The sequence below is a fragment of the Leptosomus discolor genome, chromosome 1 (genome assembly GCF_034619465.1).
Source record: "Leptosomus discolor isolate bLepDis1 chromosome 1, bLepDis1.hap2, whole genome shotgun sequence".
Taxonomy (NCBI): Eukaryota; Metazoa; Chordata; class Aves; order Leptosomiformes; family Leptosomidae; genus Leptosomus; species Leptosomus discolor.
This window is the reverse complement of record NC_141391.1, coordinates 175,880,334-175,902,150: the sequence shown is the minus strand read 5'-3', so window position 1 is coordinate 175,902,150 and position 21,817 is coordinate 175,880,334. Positions and strand designations below refer to the sequence as shown.

Sequence of the window (21,817 nt, the reverse complement as noted above, 5' to 3'; positions counted from 1 at the left end):
CTCTAAAGCTATTTGTTTTACATTTAGGTTGTTTGGTGCCAAGGCAAGTGGTAAAGCTGCCTCTGCACCCAGTACTGAAGGTGTGAAACCCACATCGGCAATGCCCAGCCCTAGTACCACATTGGCACGGCAAGGCAGCCTGGAATCGCCATCCTCGGGCACAGGCAGCATGGGCAGTGCAGGTGGGCAAAGTGGTAGCAGCAGCCCCCTCTTCAGTAAACCTTCGGACTTAAATGCAGATGTTGTAAGCTTAAGTCACTCCTTGGCTTCCAGTCCCGCCTCAGTGCACTCTTTCACATCAGGTGGTCTTGTGTGGGCTGCAAACCTGAGCAGCTCTTCAGCGGGCAGTAAGGACACACCAAGTTACCAGTCCATGACTAGCCTTCACACCAGTTCCGAGTCTATTGACCTTCCTCTTAGCCATCATGGCTCTCTCTCTGGACTGACAACAAGCACTCAGGAGGTTCAGAGCCTGCTCATGAGGACTGGAAGCGTCAGATCTACTCTTTCGGAAAGGTGAGCTTGCCTGTAGATACAGTGACCACGAAACTAGTGAGAGGCAAAAGGACAGGAGCTAAAAAAAATAAATCCTCCACCTGTTTTCCTAAAGGGACACTGTTTAATTAGCAGCTTAGTCCTTTGTGTAAAAAAGGAAGGAAGGAAGAAAAGAAAGCTGAAAGGCATTGGATGTGGAATCAACTGCCTTTTAAGGTTTCACAAGCACTTTTTTTATCCTGAGAAGTTTTTTTGGTTCCCTTGTTCTGGAAAACAACCAGAGAAAAGGGGAAAATTATCTAATTAAAGGCAAATTTAAACAGCTACGTCATGATTCTTGCATGCTGGATCTACCTGCTGTCCCAGCAATTGGCAGCTCCAAAGCTGTTATCACTGCCCTCTTGCTAATAAATCTTTTCCAGCAGTGGGACCCCACCAGTTTTCTTCCCATTAGCTCAAAACACAGGCAGAGCTGGCAGGCCCCTGCCTTCAGCTGGCCAGTCTTGCCTAAAAATACTAGTCCTGACAATTTGCTTCTGACATAGTAATCATTACACAGGTCCTTACTAAAATGCAGTTTCACTGGCAGGGAGACAGTTTACAAAAGGAGACCCTCACTATGTAAAGTCCTGGCAAGTGTCTGGAACAGACAAAGAAAAAGCAAGAAAGGGTTTTCCTCTATTTGCTCTATTAAGGATCTTTTTGATATGCAGATGTTTTAGTATTTAAGTTATATTATAAAGAGATGCAACCACCCTAGCACAGTTGTACCAAGACTTTTATTTTTTATCTTTTTTTTGTGAAACATTTACTTGACTTTTGAAAGAGAGAAAAAAATGATCTTTGCTAGGCAGTAAGTAATTTTCACTTCCTGTGAAAATTTTCAAGATTTGACAATGAAACTTATCTCACACGGGGACTGAAAAGTCAATATTAAATAGTTCATTAGCCTATGATACAAAAAAGAAAATTATACTGAGTCAGTCAGAAATATTTTAAATGTTTTAAGGTTGAACTTAGTTGTTTAACACCACAATCATTTAAAGGAAAAAAGATCTTTATATAAATGCTGAGGGTTTTTTTCCCTTTATATAAACCCAGAGATTTTTCAATACCAATCCTTTCCATGCAAAGATTTCACTTTCAGTGAATCAGCATTAAAAAAAGCTACCATAAACAAAACCCCAAACCCTAAACAACTCTTTGCCAAATCTTGATGGAAACTCTCCACGTATTTCTTTCTCTTATCTTACATTCATAAGGATTACTACATCAGCTAAAATCACACCTCTTGTTAATATAACTACAGCACTATAAAGTATATATGTACCAATATAATGTGTGCTAACACATAGTTAAAAATACACTGATACATGAGTATTTTGTAACTTGCACTGTGCCTTTATTTTTTAAATAGTAATTCTCATTGTGTGACATGAACTGAATGTGACAATATTTCTTAGAAAGTTAATTATTAATATTTAGCTTAGAAAAACCTTCACTAATTTTCAGTGTTACATATATGGATGGTGAGGTCAATAGAAGGATGTGGAAAAGTATGAATTCATGCCAAAGATCATATTTATTCAGAGGATGTTAAACATCACATTTAAAATGTTAATGGTTTGGCATAAGCTCCTGAGCAAACCCCACTACTGATACTTTATGTATTTGTTCAGTGACTTAATTTCAGCGGTTCCAAATACTTTGCCTTTGGCAATATTTTCAAGTTTCAGATTTGTCCGTATGGGGATTTTATGAATGAGTCCAGAGAGAACCATTTATCATGTTGATCTGGCCTCAAAACAAATATATGTACCTAGAGAAAATGGTGTCATTTCTTGAATTATAGCCCCCAACAGGGTTTTTGCAGTTTGATTTTTCTGAAAGATCTATTACAAGTGCTGTGTTATTTCTAAGTTGTTTCATACAGTAAAACCTACATGTAGCAGTATTTTTTCACAACAAAAGCATTGGTTTGCAATGTTAGATATCTTTGGCAACAGATTATGTCCTTTTTTCTTTGTAAACTCAGATTATATTTGAGATGCCTCTGGCTATACTAGTTCTAGCCTGGAATGCCATAAGAAATGATCTGCAAAGAGGCTTATTCTTTTTCTTCAGTTACTCTACAGCTTGCAAAAGACTGAGCGAGCAGTCTGTACACTGTGAGGTACACTAATATAATGTAGAGACAAAATCAGAAGACCAAAGCACAAAATGAGATACCATAGCAAGCACCATAAAGCCTATGCAGAAAAGCCTAGGGAAAGGTAAAAGAGAAGAGAGAGCTAATAATAGATGATACAAATAAATATAGTTTTGCTTCACTGAAGCATTAACTGCAATTTGATAGCTAAACATCGCCAATGGAAAGCATGCTAAGAGGGAATGAAAAGGTTAAAGATTACTCCAGTGTACTGGTCCTGATGAACTTTTCACTTCCCCGCTTCAGACATAGTCTGAAACAACCCTGCAGTCATTAGGACTGAAGATGTTTCAAAGGGTCTGTGCTGAGGAAGGAGTGAGGAGGAGGGCTGGGACGGAGGATGAGGGGGATTATGGGCAAGGCCACCTTGCCTCGGTTCCTGGAAAGATGCAGAGGATATTAAACAAAATGGGTTAAATAACAGAAAACGTGCGGTTATCATTAACGGCCTTTTAAATAAGACTATTCTAATTCATTTGCAGGAAAACAGGCTTTGTGAGTAGAGGAAAGGAATTAGTAGAGATAATAATAAATCCTGAACTTAGTAAAGCTTTAGGTGCTATTTCGAATAACATTCTTAAAAGCAAATGAGGTAAATAGAGTAAGGTGCTTGACCAGTTGGTAAAGAGTTATCAAAGACTAGTGATCAATGGTTTATTAGCCTGAACAGATGAAACAGGCAGGATACATTAGCACGGATATAAAATGGAAAATGATGAGACTATTTTGCAGAAAGGAAGCAGTGTCTAAGGGATTGAAGTGCTGTTGCCGGGACAAAGCAATTTCTCAGTATTTTGAAAATGAAGGTATCACATATAAGTCTTAAAAAGTAGTTATCCCATTCTTCTTTTTCATGTTAAAGTTTTCACTTGAAGACTTTGTAACATCAAGTTTTAGGAAAGATTTGATGCAACTGGGAAGAACCCAGAAAATGAGACCAAATCTCAGGGTACATCTATGTTTCCTGCTAAGGAGAGTAGCCCTTGACTGCCTCCAAAAAGGTGATCACCTGCCACGGAGACAGCAAATCTGCAAGGTCCCTGCTACATTTGCCCACACATCCCTCCAGGGATGGGCAGATGTTGCCCACACTCAGTCTTGAGGCTATCCACCAAGCAATGGTACAGCATAAACACACAGCTCCCTGACACTGCTGTATTGATGCAATGTCAAAGTTTACTCCATCCAAATTAAGTGTCATTCAATGAGATTCTTTTGCATTTTAACAACCAGAAAATACATTCAGTAAATACTAGCAAAATATTTGCTTTTTCACTAAAATTTGCATCTCCCTCAGGACTTGCTGGTTTTGCACTAGCAGGATTTATGTAGACAAGTCTACTTCTGCTGTCATAGCAGTGTAACTCCCTGTATGGAAGGACACTTGTATTTTATCTTATGACAATTTAGAGAGGTTAAAATGAATCGTGCAGGTACTTATACTCTAAAATAAAACCATCTGCTGGGGTTAATTAGTGAAATATCACTGCTTTAATTGATAAAATTTTCCAGGTGGACACATCACCAATAGTTCTTTTGAACCCTTAATTGCTGTTGGGCATTGCAAATTTGTGTCTTTCTTCTGCTTGGTCTGAGTGACACAGCAAGGGATGCATAGAAAATGCAGAAAAATAGGAATTAACACTGGTCTCATCAGCAATAATGGCTGCATTTTAAGATTAGCAGAGTGGAAGTGGTTTCTAATTACATGGCTGGCTTGCTCTGGTTTACTTTAAAGGAATGTTTTGTTTTGAGGGCCATGAAAGTGCATAGAAATCCACTTAAGCTCTTCAAGATTTTCAGTTGTTTTGAATCATCATCATAGTTGATGGCTGTGGTTTTAAGGTGTGAAACAGTGCATCATGTGTCAGATTTTCTTCAGTGCTCAGCCATTTGTAGAAAATCATTTATAAGACCTGTATCAGCTTGGCCCTGCCTGTCCTAGAACTCCCTAGGTGTTTCTTAGCTTGCAATAATTTTATTCCCTAACAGCTCTGCAACAGTTAGATATAGCCCAGGGATATGGCATTGTGGCCCTTTCCCAAGTTGACCTCAACACCAAGGGCAGGGAGGAAACAGAACTGTAAGGCTTCCTGTAATTTCCCCCAAGGAACTTGCAGACAGCTTCAGCAGTGCAAAATAAACAAAAAGGAAAGGAGATACAGTGGGCTTGATAACTCCAGCCTACACCTGCATACATCTTCCTGCAAGACTGCTTTTTTCAATTGACATGGTAAAGGAAAATCTCAGGAATACTACGATATTCTCATCCTCACTTTATATTCGTATTTGTTTTGAGCCAAAGAGACAAATTTCCATGCATGCATTGCTTCTTTCAGGAGAGGCATGACTTTTTTTCATATCATCTTTAGAAATCTTTTGAGCGCTGAGGTCAGTTCAGTTCTCTTTACCAAAAATCCAGTTTCTGCAGGAGTAATATACCCAGCTTTTGATGGAGGAATGCCTTCAGATACTAAATAGATATGTGCAGTTACTGGTCTGAATTAATAGTTACATGGAACCATGTTAATGGTTGCATACAATGATCTGAGATCTAGTAGCATCTTTGCAAGATTTAGTATTTTAAAAAACACAGAATGAATGTTTGCTGCATTCACTTTTATGCAGTTGCAATAACTCCATGCTCATGTTGAGGAATATTCACCCTATTTCACTTGAGTATCTGAATTCAAAGGTTTTGTAGCAAAATCATATGGTCACTATTAGCCTATTTATCTGACAGACTTACACCTTTTGGCTTATGGATTGCTCTAAAGGAGCACTGATTGGCTTCTTTATCTTTAGATAATGTGCTATAGATTATTTTGAAATACACAGAATTTCAAGTTAAAGTAATATTACAAACTACATTGTTCTTTAGAATGATTGAGTATTTGCAGAAGAAAATTACGTTGTTATTATGATCATGTTTATTTGTTTTGAAATGTAGAGGTGCATAAAGTTACATAAAGGAACATGAAGGCCCCATTCTTCTCTGTAAGGAACTAAAAAATATGTGAATCATGCATTCAAATTTATGTTCTCTTCTTAGCAACCGTTCTTGGTCCTGTTAGTTGTGTTGGGGGCAAAACGCTGAAAATGTAGTCCTCTGATAGAGGACTACTCTCAGATGGACCATGATAGCTGGGCCTGTGCTGAAATCCTGCTAGGTTTCTCCTTCCATTTGCTTTCTCTCCATGTGGAACAAGGCCCTGATTAAACTAGTAAAACTACCTATAAAACTTCCTGGTGGTAAGAGTGGTTTACTTCCATTAGCCTGAGCCCTAATGGTAATGGATTGTTAACACAAAAGTGATTTCACTGCCTTTACCTACTTGGATCAAGGTTACATGACAGTAGGGCACCCAGCACCCCCAGCACAATAGAAAATGACCTTTAACAATGGAATGAGAGTTTTTTGGGGCAGGAAAGGTCCTAAGTTATTGTTGCTCTCAGAGATGTGATTATGATATGTAATAAAGAAACTTTCTAAAGCCATTTTGCAATTTAATCCATACAGTGGCACTAAAGTGACGCTAAATTGTGTTCTTAAGGGAAAAAACAATACAACCCTTACTTGATGATAACTAGTTGAAATTCAACCCACACTAGTTGGGGACTGATCTACCAAGTAGATCCATTTATGAGGAAATGCCCAAATGACACTTATTTGAAGGAAGGCTGGTGGGTGCCCGTCTGGTGATAGGGTTTAAATTAGGAAAACTCCAGCCATAGATTTCCATAGATTTTCCAGCCTCTCTGACACTGTGTGTGCATGGATATGGAACAACATTCCTCTGGTGCCATTTTTCATTGTCCCCACCATCACCTTACTGTGTGAGCCCCACAACAATAGAATGCCAAGAGTCTATATATTTAGCATGTATTTCTACACACAGAGCTGTCATTTGGCTTCTGGCAAGGCCATGCTGTCTCTTAGCAGGTGCCACAACCTTCCTTTCTTTTGGAAATTATTAGCATATCATAATCAACTGTGAAAAAGAAAGAGTCATACTGTGACCATATGATTCTCGCACAGATTGCAGGTTGAAGCTGTAGGAAGGTTAGAAATGGTAAGGAAGGACTTCTTTCTAACTTGGACAGTGTCCAAATTACTATTGACCCAGCTCAGAGCATATCTAGATGAAAAATGAATGTGCAGCGGTCCATGTCCTATTGTCCCCCCAATGAGTTGGGGATTTATCATGAAAGATATATTAAAAAGCATTAAATGACCTTCTGTTATGCACATAAATCTAGACCTTTAAAATTTGTAATTCTGACCAGTACTGTTTACTGTATGTCCTTAGGGATTTTTTTTGTTTTAACAGCATGCAGCTTGACAGAAATACACTACCCAAAAAGGGATTAAGGTATATATATTTTTTGAGCATGACTGCTGCTTCTCTGTTTTCCTGTAACCTTTTCTACACTGTCTTACCTTTTCTTTCTCCTTTTGTTGATCCTGCTTACAACAGAGTTCTTGGTATTTAGATTCAAAACAGAAAACATAGATTTTAGCAATGGACATTTTCTTTCCAAGTTTGCCTAGTGAATAAATTCCCCTTCGAGATACATCATAGAAAGTGAACACTGTTAAGGATAGTTCCCTTGTGCAATGAATCTTAAAAGGCATTGAGTCCTGGAGAGCTGAAAGAGAGAACAAGATATTTTTTGCAATTTAATGGGACTAATTGTTGAAAACATTATTCTGAAAAACAAGGTTTTAGACGTGGATCTGAACTTGAACTCTAAATGCAAACACACAATTTGAATTGAAGATCTAGTAAAGGGTAGGGTTAGAAAATGCTAATGTTAATAACTAAGGTTTGTAAATATAAAGTGAGCCCTGCTCCAGCTAGTCTTCTTGGTCCCTATCCAGCAATACTCAGAGTCCAACTTTGCTACTAATTCCCCACTGATTAGAGGTGTCTTCATCACACAAAATAAGTCACCCACCCTCTTCTCCACTCCATGGTTAAAAGAGGGGATCATTAGGTAACTTATCTGATCTCATCAGGCATGGAAGCCTGTCTCTGTAATCCAGGAAGGAGATTTGGCAAGCAAGGACGTATGTGCATGCACACAGATGCTCTGTAGCCTTCCAGTCACTGACATTGCACAACTAAATCTCTTGAATTATTGATAAATAATATTTTATTAAATTTTAAGATAGTGCTAAAGTGTTGTCACTAGGAAGGATCTTCTGCTCTTCTTCACTAGCTGCTCCTTAATAAGAATTTAATCAAATTTCCTGTTATCCCAAAACAGTCATGTTGGATTTGGAGGGAATGGAAAAGGTGAAAGACATGAAAAAGGCATAAAGGGGACCCTGCAAAGGTACAATAGGATGATTGAGGTTTATGGCTCTACAACTGTAATGGTGGCTGAAAGCTAAAAGAGAAATGGAGTGGGAAAACGGCTTATGGGCATGTAAGCCCGATCAGTTATCCCAGAAAGACCATCAGTTTGATTTAATGTGCAGAGATCCCAATCCAGGACCCAGATCCTGAATTCTCATTTTGCCATCTTTCTGCTCTGACAACCACTGGATAACTCTGCTCTACCACATCTATAAGCAAAGATCATAGCTGTCTTTTTGAAAGGAGAGAGGAAGTAAATATTTAATCAGGACAAGATGTTTTAATGCTGTAAAATATTGTACAAAACCCCAAGCAGAACATGAGAACTTACATGTTCATTTAATCTGCTTTCTAAGCAGAAATACTTGTGCCTCACAAGCCTGAAGCCAGAATATCAGAAGCACTTTCTGCTCTGTTGCTTGGGGAACACTGATGGCTCATGACAGTGGTAAAGAAGGTGCTCATTTCTCAGCAGGAGATTGTGCAGAACGAAACAGGCTGTTGCAGACATTGCTGAAAACAATCTCTTGATTAAGACCCACACTGCCTGCACATTTTAATGTTTAACCACTGCCAGAATTGCCCTTCTTCCAGCCCCGCCAAAAGAGGCTGGGACAGTGAATACCAGTTCTCCCTCTTAGCCCATGTGTCAAGTTGCACTTGTTTTATTGATTTGCCATAGGAAGCAGTTGATGAATGATTTGATTGTCAGACTTCTTCCTTCCAGAGAACTTGTTTCTAATTGTGGATTTTTCCTGTCCCTTTCCCTCTGCCCAGTTTGGGGCAGGACATAATGCCAAGTAGCATTCAGAGTGGCAGAGCGCGTGTATTACCATGAGTAGCTGTCATTACCGATGCAAACTCCTTTTTCAGAATTGTTGATCTGTTTTGCTCCTGTCATCTAACCAATTGCCCACATGATCTGTGGCCAATGTCATTTTGTAAGCGGCTACTCACATTTCTTGGCTTCTAGTCTGTGCATTCCCCATCCTAGCCCTACAGCTTCCGAGATTTTGCATCAACCTGTACACTTCCTATAGCTTTGAAGTCCTTTCCTGTCAACTCAGTTGTCTGTCTTCTGTGGTTTCTCATCATATTTCTTCAAAGGAAAGGAATACTGTTTTGGGGAGGGGGATGAAGAAGAAAGGGGTTTCAAGTCCTGTACTTTTTCTGTCATAAAAAGATGGTAAATTTTACCTTGTTAAAATCCCCGGTGGTAATCACTTGACTAGACTTGATGCTTTCCAAGGGCTTTGTTCTATCTAACTGATGAAGGGTATTTATGTTACACCTATTTCTTTCCAAACTGTCACCTTGTCGTTGTTTTGAGCGTGTCAGCTGTGGTTTTGCAGATATACTCCATCATCCCGGCAGACGAGTCAGGAGGAAGGCAAGGAATGGCTACGCTCCCATTCAACTGGAGGCCTGCAAGACACTGGCAGTCAGTCCCCGCTTGTTTCTCCTTCAGCTATGTCTTCATCTGCAACTGGAAAATATCACTTTTCCAACCTGGGTAAATGCTGTTTCCCTTCACTGTTTCTCCCAATCTAGAATAGAATCATAAAATTCAATTGTTCATATTTCTTAGTTTGTCAAACTAGATAGTTTACTTTAACATCTCCATCACCCTATTTTAGTACCTCACTAATGAAGGGAAACTCATGGTGTTTTTCATGGAGTAGACCAGAGTACCTCCTATTTTGCATACAGAAAAAAAAGCACAGATTCTCTATGACTTGTCCAAACATAAGAAAATCTGAGGCAGAGCTGGAAATTAGCTTCTAGTTCAAAGCAAGTCATCTTTTAGGATTTGCAGTCAGTAGGATTCTTTCTAGTGAATTTAGTGAATGTCAACCTGGACACTAATCATTGATTTTTTTCTGTATTCAGATTTGATTTGAGATAGGCCTTTCCAATGTGTTTCCGTGGCTGGACCTGTCTATAGCTGCACTGGGCCCAATCCAGATCCTAACCTTGAATGCAATATAGTATTTTGTGATGTGAGTCACATTTCAGATTTATTTGATTACAGGTCAAGATCTAGATTTGGTTCTTCTGGATATTGTTTCAAGTTAATGCAACACAAATTTAGTTTTGCTAATAATTTTATTTTTTCTTTAATGCTTAATAGAAAACCATTTATTTGCATGTAATGGATGCATACCTAGGTTCACAATGAGCTTCTGTGTTTTAGGCTCTTACTGTGGAATTAGCAGCAACCTTTGAAGCGTTCACAATTCTGTCACTCTGTCACAGCTTATGGCATCTGTAGCTTACAATCACTCAAAAGAAATTTGATCAGACATACAAATGTTAGTCTTTATTACATATGGGAAAAGAAGTTGAACAAAGCCACTTTTAAAATGGAATTGGATCCTGGCTAAGCAAGCCACTGCTTTGGATTTCCTCCATGTACTTGCACTAGTTTTAAACACAGCTTTTTTTAAAGCAGTGTTTCTTTCACTCTATTATTTTCTGCTTACAATTATATTATTTTTCTTTTTGTTAATAGTTCTAGTACTCACAACAGAGAGCAATAACATCAGGGTTTTTTTTAAATTTGTTTTGTCATTGTCCTTTGCTTCTTCCCATTATCATAACCCTATGGAATAATTTGTTCTCACAACACAGCTGCTCTGATAGTTTATGACTTAAGGCACATCTTGCATGAACTAAAATAAAAGTCCAAGCACTGAGGCTGAATTAGGATAGACAATTAGCTTTTTCTTCTAGGCACTGAGTTCATGTGGTCCAAGCGAACCGTAACTAGGCTTTTTTCCTACTGGCAAACAAACTTCACAAAAGCTTAAAGTAGGTTCATCAATGCTGTTCTGGATTTCAACCATGAGTGAGCAGACTACTCCTATTTATTATGATGAGATTCAACTGGCCTGTGCAGGAATTTTAACCTAATATAGTGATAGGTACTGTAGAAAATCAAAGGACAAATATGTCTTGCATATGCCAATAAACTTTGGTCTTAACAGCAGTCGGTGATATAGGTATATAACCATAAAATACAGATACTGGTTCATTAGAAGAGCTGCTTATAAAAAATACTTACGACTTCTTATTCCTTTTTAACTTTTGAATCTCTCCCATCAATTTTCTGTCTTGGGCTGTCAAAGTGAACAACTGTGTATTCAGACACTAGTGTTAGTGTTACCATGTGTTTTACAGGATTAGTCTCATCCAGTTCCAGCTCCTTGAAGATCATCTGCTTCACCTTTTTGTAGTGGCTTTGCATGTAGGAATTAAAGCCTTTCATTTTCTCAACAGCATTAAGTCCACCTAACTATGCTAGTCCTTATAATTTCGTGCAGAATCAAAATTCATTTAATGGAAATGTACTACATTAATAAAGCTTTGTATTCCAGTGAGTCCAACCAACCTATCTCAGTTTAACCTTCCTGGACCCAGTATGATGCGTTCAAACAGCATCCCTGCACAAGACACTTCTTTTGATCTGTATGATGACTCCCAGCTGTGTGGCAGTGCTACATCCTTAGAAGAGAGACCACGAGCAATTAGTCATTCAGGTTCATTCAGGGACAGCATGGAAGAAGGTAAGACCGAGTTGTTATTTGAATCAGAGAATAGGCCCTAAAATAGACCTGCAAAGTGTAGTAAAATTTTAAAATATTTCTTCTGCAACATAAAAACTTAAATAATTTTGTGAGCTTTTTTTTTTAAATTCAGTTGAGCTGGACTCACAGGACTTCCTTACCCTAAAACATGGAAGATACTTCTTTCACACAATAATATGCAATGCTGTGTATGTCATACATGTATAAATACTTTGTCAGAAATTTTGGAGAAAAGGAAGCTGTTCTTGGAGGATTATTTTATCCTTTTTGCCTCTAAATTTGAAGTGTCTGAGCATACCTTGACTACTGTCATTCCCTGATTTCTTAGTCCTACTTCCATATTTTCTTTTTTTTTTTTTTTTTCCAAACACCAGTACTACTTAGCACCCCCTTTCTTTTATAGTCATTTTTTCCCCACTTTGCTTCAGCCTCCTACAACAAATGTTATGTGAATTTCTGTATTTAAACTCTGGCACTTAACCTGACCTCACTACTTTCTTTATGCAGATTATTACTGTTGTTCTGGTTTCTTTAATGCTGTGTACAACACCTGGAATTTGGGGAATATTTTTTGTTTTGTTTTTTGTTCTTTTTTAACCACAGGGCATCTAACAACTCCTAATTAAATGCACTGTAACATTTTCTTCTACCTCACATTTCTAGTAAATCTGATTGTTCGCAGAATTCCCATACATAAGCACAAAGTTCTCACACCCTGTAATTAAAAAAAACCACCAACCAAAAACAAACAAAAAAACCCAACCAGCAGACACACACACAAAAAAATAACCACAAAAAACCCACTAAAATTTCATGGAGATTCATTCTACAACATCATCTCATCAATCTTGCTCACTGCTAAGTGATGACAACAGAAATGTTCTTTATAACAAGCAAATAAAACCGTTTTCCCCTAGCCCCAAAGCTCATAGCTATGAGATAAAGGGGGAAAAAAGTCCTAGATCAAACAACAGGCAACTAAAATTTTTACTTTTCAATTCCTTCTTCTGTATTTTAGATGATATGTCAGGCAGACATCTGGGTGTGTAATACTATCAGTAGGGTGTAGGACAGATCAAGCTGTGAGTTGTCAGCACAGAGAGGATGGCTGACTGCACAGGAGCAAATCGCATAATTCAAGGACAGAGGTGACTACAGACGCTTTGCTGAGGAACAGGGAAATTACCAAAGGAAACACCGGAATAATAATAGAGAAAACAAGACAATTAATTTATGCATAGAAAAAGAGGTGTTAAATCTAGAATTTCAGTAATGGGTCACCGGTGGCTTTGATGAAAGCTTTTTCATTGGTCATGGTTCATGTCCAGCTGGAGTGAATAACCATGATCAGCCTGAGTAAATGAAAGTCAGTGCAGCGATAATAAACAGTTTTCAGCAGTTTACAGTCATTAGAGATTAACATGAAATGATGCTCTTGGAAAGCCAAATGTATTTTATTTAAGACAGGAGTTGTGTGGAAGGTTGTAGTGAAAGAAGTGAGGTAGTACATAGAGCCACTGTGTATGAGAGCAGAATGGGGATTTAGCTGAGATTTAAAGCAGAAACTGAAAACCAAAGATTGAAAGCAATAGACTTTCAATGGTCCGTATGCCACATCTTTGTAAATATTTGTCCAGTTATGAAATTAGATGTAAAGACTATTTGGCTAATCCGAGTATTCTTGTACTGTCAGTTTGGCATATGGATGCCACGTAGCTATTAAAGCAAAACAATTTATTTACAAACCCCTGGTGGATTATGAATATTAAACAATTTTCTTTTGAAACAAAAATTAAAAGAAGTCATGTAATAAATTATCTTTAAAATTCTCTGTTGGTGTATCCTTCCTCGGGAGAGTGATCAGTAGCAGAAGGGGCAATTTTGTTTCAGTTTAATCTTCACTTGCTGTTTTCAGAGAGGCCAGGAACCCCATTTTTTAAGTTGAAGTCCTGCAACATTCACTCAGTGCTCTTGAGGCTGACTCTACTGATGATTAGTGGAAACATGGCACTACATCTTTCAATAACCCCTTCACGTGGCCTACAAATACACAGGTCTGCATTGTGCTGAGGGGGACACCCCAGCTAAGCAAAGCCTGGGAGCTCACCCCAGGGAGTGTGAACTGTTTTACAAGGCATAGTCTCTTATTAAAGTCCACTTGCTCAGCTTTGGACAGGTGTATAAACAGCTCGATTTCAGGTTTCTCTAAAGAGTGTATTTATCGAGTGATTTGTTGTGAAAATAACAAAAGTGATGCTTGATTTGCTGGTAACAATACTGAGTTTCACTGGCTTGCTCTCCTACCTCATACACAGGAAAGTGCTTTTTCTGTACAAAACAAACTTTTTAAGTGCAGGAAAAAACATCAATAGTTTTTCTATACTGACAGCTCACAGTTGCTCTTCATGGAAGATTGGTTTTCATTTTAAAAAGATGTTTAGTTATTGAGCTACATGGGGGCAGCTTAATGCTTTCATCAATATTTCATGTTATTTTCCTTTTTTTTAAAGTACACGGGTCCTCATTATCACTTGTGTCCAGCACATCCTCTCTCTACTCTACGGTGAGTATTGACATTTTAGAAAAAAGTTCTGCCTGCCTCTGTTCTTGTTCATTGTTCATGAAAATTTCAATATTTTGAGGTTTAGAAGGATTAAAATTGTACCTCAATAAAGCAGGAAAAATTATTTGCAACTTTGATATTACTGTCATGCTATTTTAGAATACATTATTTTCATCTTTTTATGGCACTTGCTTAGAACTGCTTAAAATCACCTAGTGCATACTTTGAAAGCTAAAAATAAGGTAATGGTCTAGGAGACTATCTTTAAGGGGGTCCTTATGCTATTGTAGTTGATAATTTTGAGTGATTTTGCTTATTTTCAGCTAGTTTTCTAATTGCACAATTTACAAAGTGTTTTTGTCCTGTCACTGTTTGAGGTACACTTCTTGAAAAACACAAAATTGCTTCAGGGTAAGGGAAATGCAGTTTGCAGTTTAAACATCTACTGATCTTTGTTGCAAGTGACATTTAGATGTTATTTCCAAGATGAGCGTCTTTGAAAAAAAAAAATTGTCTTAGTTAATTAGATTGAGTAATAATTGTATTCTAGCTCAAGCAGAAGTTTTGGGTTTGATTTTTTTTCTCTATTTTATTGGTTTGTTTCTTTTTTTCTTGAGATCTTCTGCATAATTTGTTGCTTCAGTTGTTCTGCTAACAAGAAATTATCTATATGGGGGGAGTTAAACATGTTTGGACATTTCCTTGCTGATACGCAACAGTCGCTTTGAAACCTATTCGCTAACTACAATTACATGTTGTAGTAGCCCTTTTTCACAGGAGATCAACCCACTTATCTGCTTTCGTACCATGCATTCATGAATAGCCTGTCTCCTCTCCATATTTTCAGATGTTGAATAGTGTCAGCTGACATCTCGGGAATGATATGAACTCCTCTACCCAGAGCCAACACCAGTTCTTGCCTGGGAATACCAAGCCCATGCAGTCTGATGCATTTGTACCATTTGGCAGCCCTATCTCAATGCTAAACTCATGGTAGCTCGGTAAGCAGGTTGCATCCACGCACAATGTTTACCACCACGGTGCCTCTCCTAGTTCTGTTTAATCATAAAAAGGGCTATAGAAAAGCATGTCTAAAACATCAGGTATGCACACATTAGATTTGTCCAGACCTTAAGCAACAAGTTGCAAGCAATTCCAGTCCAGACCAGTCCTGAATTGGGGGGTAGAAAGTATATGTAGACTGGCTGAACGTGAGGTATGACTGGTGTCCAAAACCAAGCTTTGATGTCAAATTTTAGAAGGTTATGAAACTGATAGATGGTAAAAATCAAATTAAAAGTGACACAGAATGCTTTAAGCACTCGATCAGTTAGTAAGTCTGAAATACCTCTGCTCTGATGCTGTGTAACATATCAAGAGTTTACCAATACTTTCTATTTATATAACTCGCTATCATTCAAGATTACAGAGTATATTGGAAATATTACCTAAACTCCATGATATTAAAGAACAGTATTTTTCCTGCAAAACAAACTTTAAACTGTTTACCTCTACTAAGTTGATTATCTTCTGAAACGTTTGACTGTGAGTTCACATTGCAACTAAGACCTGCTCCTTAAGTTGTGGACTATGTAGACAAGATGATGGAATTTACAGAAAAATCTGACATACTAATTCATTAGTAAGTCAAAATTACTAGGATTGACCTTTAGGGAAGATTTTTTGATCAGAATTTCTTCCCTCTCATCTTGTGAAAAGAGTTTAAACTTTCCAGCAGTTAATCAGAGGATGATGCACAAGTGGAGTATAGAAACGTAAAACGTTGGCCATAAGTATCACATCAGCTGAAAACAAAGAACAACATTTCATTGTTCAATGATACGGTGCAGTGCCCCGCTTCCTCCAGAAAGGGATAGCTTCGCAGGGTTATGGCAGACGTCACTCGCTTTCAGCTGTTACTAGATTCAAGGAGGAGTACAAGAGCTCTTTTACCTTACTTAAGCAGGCCAAAATCACTAAGCAAGAATTCCAAAGCAGCTGCCTTCCTATAAGTATCTCAATCGAATATATTTATCAGATTTCTCAAGCATTGCCTTAAGCATTGGTGCTAGTGGTTTTCTGCAGCCTAATCACTGGAGAGATTCAGAGTACTAAATAAAGATCAAGACCTTTATGTATTGTTACCAAAGTATAGCTGAAAATCTTGGAGTTATTCTCTGAAGATTTCTTCATTGAGAGTTAGAATATGAGACTCAGAAGAGACATTTCATGATTTGCTGCCATTACAACGAATAAGTCTAGTGAGACAGAAGTTCTGTTTTCACTAGTATTTTCTGTATATATTGTCTTTCTTCTTGATTTGCATTTGAGTTTTCAGGACTTGCTTGAATAGACTGGAAATCTAGCTTGTAGAGATATGCATGTAGAGACAAACATTTGGTTTCACAGGAAAGTATGCCATGTAAGAGGACTCAATAGACTGTAGGACTGCAATACTGATTCAGTTTTAGCTCTCCACAAAGTTGAAAAAGATGTGTGTTAGTGTAAATTATGATAGGCTGTCTCTAATTTTAATCTCCTCCTGCTCAGTAGGTGAGACATTGCAATTTGCACATATTTAGTTAATTGCTATATTTCTCGCACTGGCTCTCAGCATTAGCTACACTTAGATTCCCTAAACTTCATTAACTTTGCTAAGCCAAGCTCAAAGGAGATGTGTAAGGACATGACATTTGTATGTTAATATTTTAAGTCTTCAAAAAAAGAAGAAGATAATCATTACAAGGATGGTATGCATGGATATGATGGTGAAGTAGAGGAATAAAAAAATTATTTCCTTTTAGAGCCTTTTGAACCAGTGTCTGAGAGCTGGGTTACAATGGTGTCAGTGTGAACTCTTAAGTAAAAACTGCTCAGATGTATTTGGTTGTCAGATTTTATATTTGAAGTTGATAGTATGCCCAGAATCATGTTCTTTCTCTCTGCCCACAAAAGTTGACTTGTGGGAGACACCTCTCTGAATTCTGGGAGAGAGGCAACGCTTCCTGGTACAGTGAGGGAGTCATCTGGTAATAACATGTAGGCCTGCCTTCATCAGCTGGGGCGGTGGTCTAAGGATGTGGGACCATGTCCCTGCATGGCAGTTTCAGGAAAAGGTCACCAACCCTACATTTTTATTTTTTGCTTTTCTTGGCACAGTAGAATTCGTATGGGGACATGGTCTTTCTTGATCCCTTTGTGACTTTTCATGCACTACATGCTTGAAGTAACAATAATGAGAGCAGAAACTCAATTCTTTCTGTAGGCAGATTTCCTTTTTGCTAACATAGATCAAAAAGTTAGTATCGGTATGTGTGTCACATCAGTGTTGGCAAATCATAGAATCAGCGTACTAAGTCATTCCCATGTAGTGATGTATCAGCTGTTACAGTAGTTTCAGCCAAGAAGAGTTCTAAGTGTTGCACAGGGAATATCATAGCATCACAGTCTTTTTAGTGACTGTTAACAGATAAGCATGTATGGAAAGAGGCATTTTCTAAAAGCCTTCTCCCCTTACACCAGGTAAATTAAGAAAACATTTCTATAGTAAATTATTAAAATTCTAACAGCACAAAAATTGTGCTTAATACAGGCTTAAAAAAGCAATTATATTAATTTGTAATAACAGAGATACTGCCTGATATCAGGGAATCTTCTAAGGAACTCTTACTTTGGGTTTTCTTAGCCTTTCTAGTGTTATTTATAGCTAATTATTCTACTCACATTTTCCTTTTACAGCTTACTTATCTTCCAGACAATGCTGAACTGCTACTCTGAACTTGGCCCACCTCAGATCATGGGGTGGATTGCTTTCCAGTACATAACTGATTCTTATTTTATGTCATGAAAGGGTTCCTCTCTCATGGTACCCCATTCCTTTCCATTAGAGTCCCACTGAAGCAAGATTTCTTTGTCCACCAAATGCCTCCTAAACTAGACTACTCTCATGCTTACAAATTTAATGACTTTCAAAGGTTTGCCTCATGATGATTTAGTTTCTTAGCTTGTTGAAAAAGACTGCTGAGTAAATAGCATCATTATATGACACAATATATAGCAATATGGAAAATATCTAAAATTATTAAATATTACTAGCAAGTTTAAGCTGAAACTTTAACATGCCTTGACAGCCCTTAATATTTTGGTTAGTACTCTGTATGGAAGAAACTACTTTAAAGTGCAAGTACCCTTCTCCCCTCACCTTCCCCCCATATATGTTTTACTGGTATGCTGCCGACTTCTATTAGCAGGGATTCATCTATTAGGAATATTGCTTGGTATACAGTAAAACAAATACAGTTCCAGGACTCATAATAATCATTACAGTGTAAAAATTTGCTGGTAACAGACTAAGGTCTATGTAGTGACAGCGTAGCAAATTTTCATTTTGTATCTTAGAAATGTAGCTGCAATTTCTGCAGTTCTGTTGCTGTTCTCCCTTTATCCGCTGTTTCATGTTATCAGTATGCTGGCAAACTCTTTGGGGTTTCAGCTGGAGCCTTGCCAAGTAAGTTGAAAAGAATTCCATTTATTGTTTTTACTGCATACCTTCCTTAAACGTAATGGATCCATGAAGCTATTCATCTCACTTCAGTGTAGCTGGCTTTTATTTTCTATTACCGCAATTATGTTGCATACTGTGTGTAAGCCACGTCTTTGTTTTCTTCCAGGCAGAAGAAAAGGCACATTCAGAGGTAAGAACTTTTCCTCATTTTTATATTTATATATTGTATTATACTATTTTATTGTTTACCTGCTATGGCTAAATTGCTGAGTTGCTGGGGAAAATACACCCTGTGTCTTTGCACTACTTTTTAAGAAGTATTGGAAAAAGTTTCTAGTGCACTAGAAGGTGTTTTCTTAGCGTTATGCTGAAGAATACCTCCTGGCTGAGGTTTTGAAAAGGTGAAAAGAATCAATGAGAATCTGACTTCTGAGTGGAGGAGTTGTGATACATCTGACTTCAGACTTAATACCGCTCTGTACTGGATCTAAGGGACTGTGCAATTCAAGGTAATGTCCTGCCTTTCAGGAGCAAAAATACTTCAAATGTTCACTTTGAACTTCTCTCCCTTACATTTTGCATTATATTAAATTTCTGAAACTGACCACTTTGATGGATTTCAGAGCAGTGCGGATTGATTTCAGATATAAATCAAATCTGACATGGAAAACAGCTTCTTTCTCCTCACAGTGTATAAGAATGGGTGAGAAGCCTAGGTCAGCAGCTGGATGCAATTACAGCATTTCTCAAAATCAAGTCCTGGTTGTATTAAAAGGGCACCAAGGAGTAGCAGCAATAAAATGCAGCACCAAGGGGTGCACTTCCACTTCACAGAGCTACATGCCTTCCAACTCCTGCATTTTTGCTCCTCCTATTTTTACTACTCTAATCAAAGGCAACTAAAAGATATTTTGAGGAAGTTGAACAAGCAAACACATTCTTCCTTACTTGCCACAGTATAGTTCAATATAATTTCTACCTGAATTTTCTAAGCTCCTTTCTCTGAAAGTTAAAGCAAAGGAGCTAAAGAAGCATGCCACAGTTCAGTAGTGTAAGTGACAATCCCTCATTTCATTGCCCTTTATATAGGGCTGTATATAGAGGTGAAACAGCATTTCTTTGTGTTTCCACATGATGTTTTGATAGTATCTAGGTTTGTTCTGGGATGCTCTTGCAGGAGATGTTGAACAGCACTTCATGAGAACTACCTTTCTAAAGCTGTAGGAATAAGATGAAAGTGTACTTAAGCAGGAAGGTCAAACAATTGCTATTAAAAACCAAACAGAAAACTTGGAAAAGCAAAAGTGGCAGTTCAGGATGGAGAACAGCTCAGTAATCTGTCTCCTTTGCTCTGAGCTAGTGTAAATGACGTAGCAATTTTTTTATCATAGATGTACATGAATTTGCTTATTCTTAAAGGTTGTGCAATATTCCCTGTTCTTTTTCATGGGAGTGATAAAATTAAAGTACTGCAATAGTTTTTACTTATGTATGTCATGTGCTCCCTTTCCTAGGCTAGTTTTGGACATTTTACTACTCTAGTCTGGAATAATTTCTTTTATGTCTGAATATGAAAGGGCTTTCAAAGTGAAACTCCGTGCTGTGCTTAGGTTCAGTGTGATGCCTGGAGTCCCTGTAAGATCTCAAATAGGGTTCAATGAGCTTAAAATGATGCGCAACCTTCATTTTAAAAATCTATCCTACCTGAAATGTAAACAGATATTTTTCTTAAGGGTTCTATTTTTCATTAAAGGATACAAGATTAAGTTTATTTTCATGTGCACAAGCACATTTAAAGCTACATTTATTTTTTAGCTATTACATTTATTTAATTTTTGAATAGTATATAAGGTTTAAAGAGGCTGCATGTTTGAGTCACAGGGACTGTAGGCAGTATTGTGTTAGAGAAAAAAAAATATTACTGTACCTCATCTAACTTTAGACATCCATGAAGTAAAAATCTGTGTCTGAGGTAGTCGTCAAAGCATTCTTCATGCCAGGCAGTGGAGGAGTATTTTTGGCACTTTATCTGAGTCTAGTGGAGACATTTAACATATGTCGGTTGCATCAAGTCTGCTGTCAGGCGTAGTGAACCTCACCCAAATTCGTTCATGTTTCATAATTTCAGGCCTCGTCCAGGGCTGCTATCCTTGACTGCACTAAGGATATGTTTGGAATTTACAGGGTTTGGTAAAAAAAACCATGACATTTACATGTGCAAACGGAGGATATGAAGTAATTAAGCATTTGCCCATATGTGCTCCCTTAACTGGAATGCTAGCTCATACACTGGTTAAGTGCAAGACAACATCTGGAGCAGCACTAAATGCCAACTTCTAATAATTTGTATTTCTAAATAGTTCTGAGATTAAAATGTGAAACTAAGACATTGTAAACCTATTAGTGATCTCTTAAGGAAATCAAACAAACAAACAAACAAAGAAAAATTGAAAACCAAAAAACCAAACCAACCCACAACAAAAGGAAATTGCTGCAATACTGACAGCAGTCTTGTTTTTTTTCCAGCAAATTCAGAAACTACGGAGAGAGCTGGTTGCATCACAAGAGAAAGTTGCTACCCTTACATCTCAACTTTCAGCAAATGTAAGTGTTTGTCCTTGTGATCATAAACAGTATCAAAGAATACATTGTCAGATTGGCTAATAGCTCTTACTTAACACATGGTCTGGTAGACTTTCACTATTTATTTATTTTGCTGTTTTCCAAATGAATTATTTCATTAAGTGTCTATATTACCTCAACTTCAAGCAGAAGAAATCTTGTAATCAAACACAGTGGAAATGGAAAGGAGAGTTTCCACACTTCGGATGTGACAACAGACCTATCCAGTTCAGTTTCACTCTTTCCTCAGAACAAATTAAACAAAAGCCCAAAAGTACGGAGACACACCCAAAGAAAGGGCAAGAATTGCGTATTCTGGTAGAATTAATCCTAGTTTCATTTCACAAAGATAAACCCTGCAAAATGCAGATAGATGCAGAGGGAAGCACAGTATACAGTTGTATGTAGAATTCATATGCTGCAATAACTGTGCTGATATATAACTAATGGAAACTGGGCTATTTCACAGAGAGC

At 37.7% G+C, this 21,817-nt stretch overlaps 1 protein-coding gene across 6 annotated transcripts in view; it reads left to right on the top strand.

The window, feature by feature from the left end:
• NAV3 (neuron navigator 3) overlaps nucleotides 1-21,817 on the top strand; it is a 410,369-nt gene that overhangs the window by 353,886 nt on the left and 34,666 nt on the right. For 5 of the 6 annotated variants that reach the window (XM_086471515.1, XM_086471510.1, XM_086471485.1 and 2 more), the window contains exons 16-22: nucleotides 28-516; nucleotides 7,036-7,077; nucleotides 9,420-9,580; nucleotides 11,445-11,633; nucleotides 14,165-14,217; nucleotides 18,888-18,911; nucleotides 21,248-21,325. In XM_086471515.1, coding sequence (XP_086327641.1) covers nucleotides 28-516; nucleotides 7,036-7,077; nucleotides 9,420-9,580; nucleotides 11,445-11,633; nucleotides 14,165-14,217; nucleotides 18,888-18,911; nucleotides 21,248-21,325 — 1,036 coding nt within the window. The remainder of the gene's footprint in view (nucleotides 1-27; nucleotides 517-7,035; nucleotides 7,078-9,419; nucleotides 9,581-11,444; nucleotides 11,634-14,164; nucleotides 14,218-18,887; nucleotides 18,912-21,247; nucleotides 21,326-21,817) is intronic. The other variant, XM_086471520.1, reaches the window with a different exon arrangement.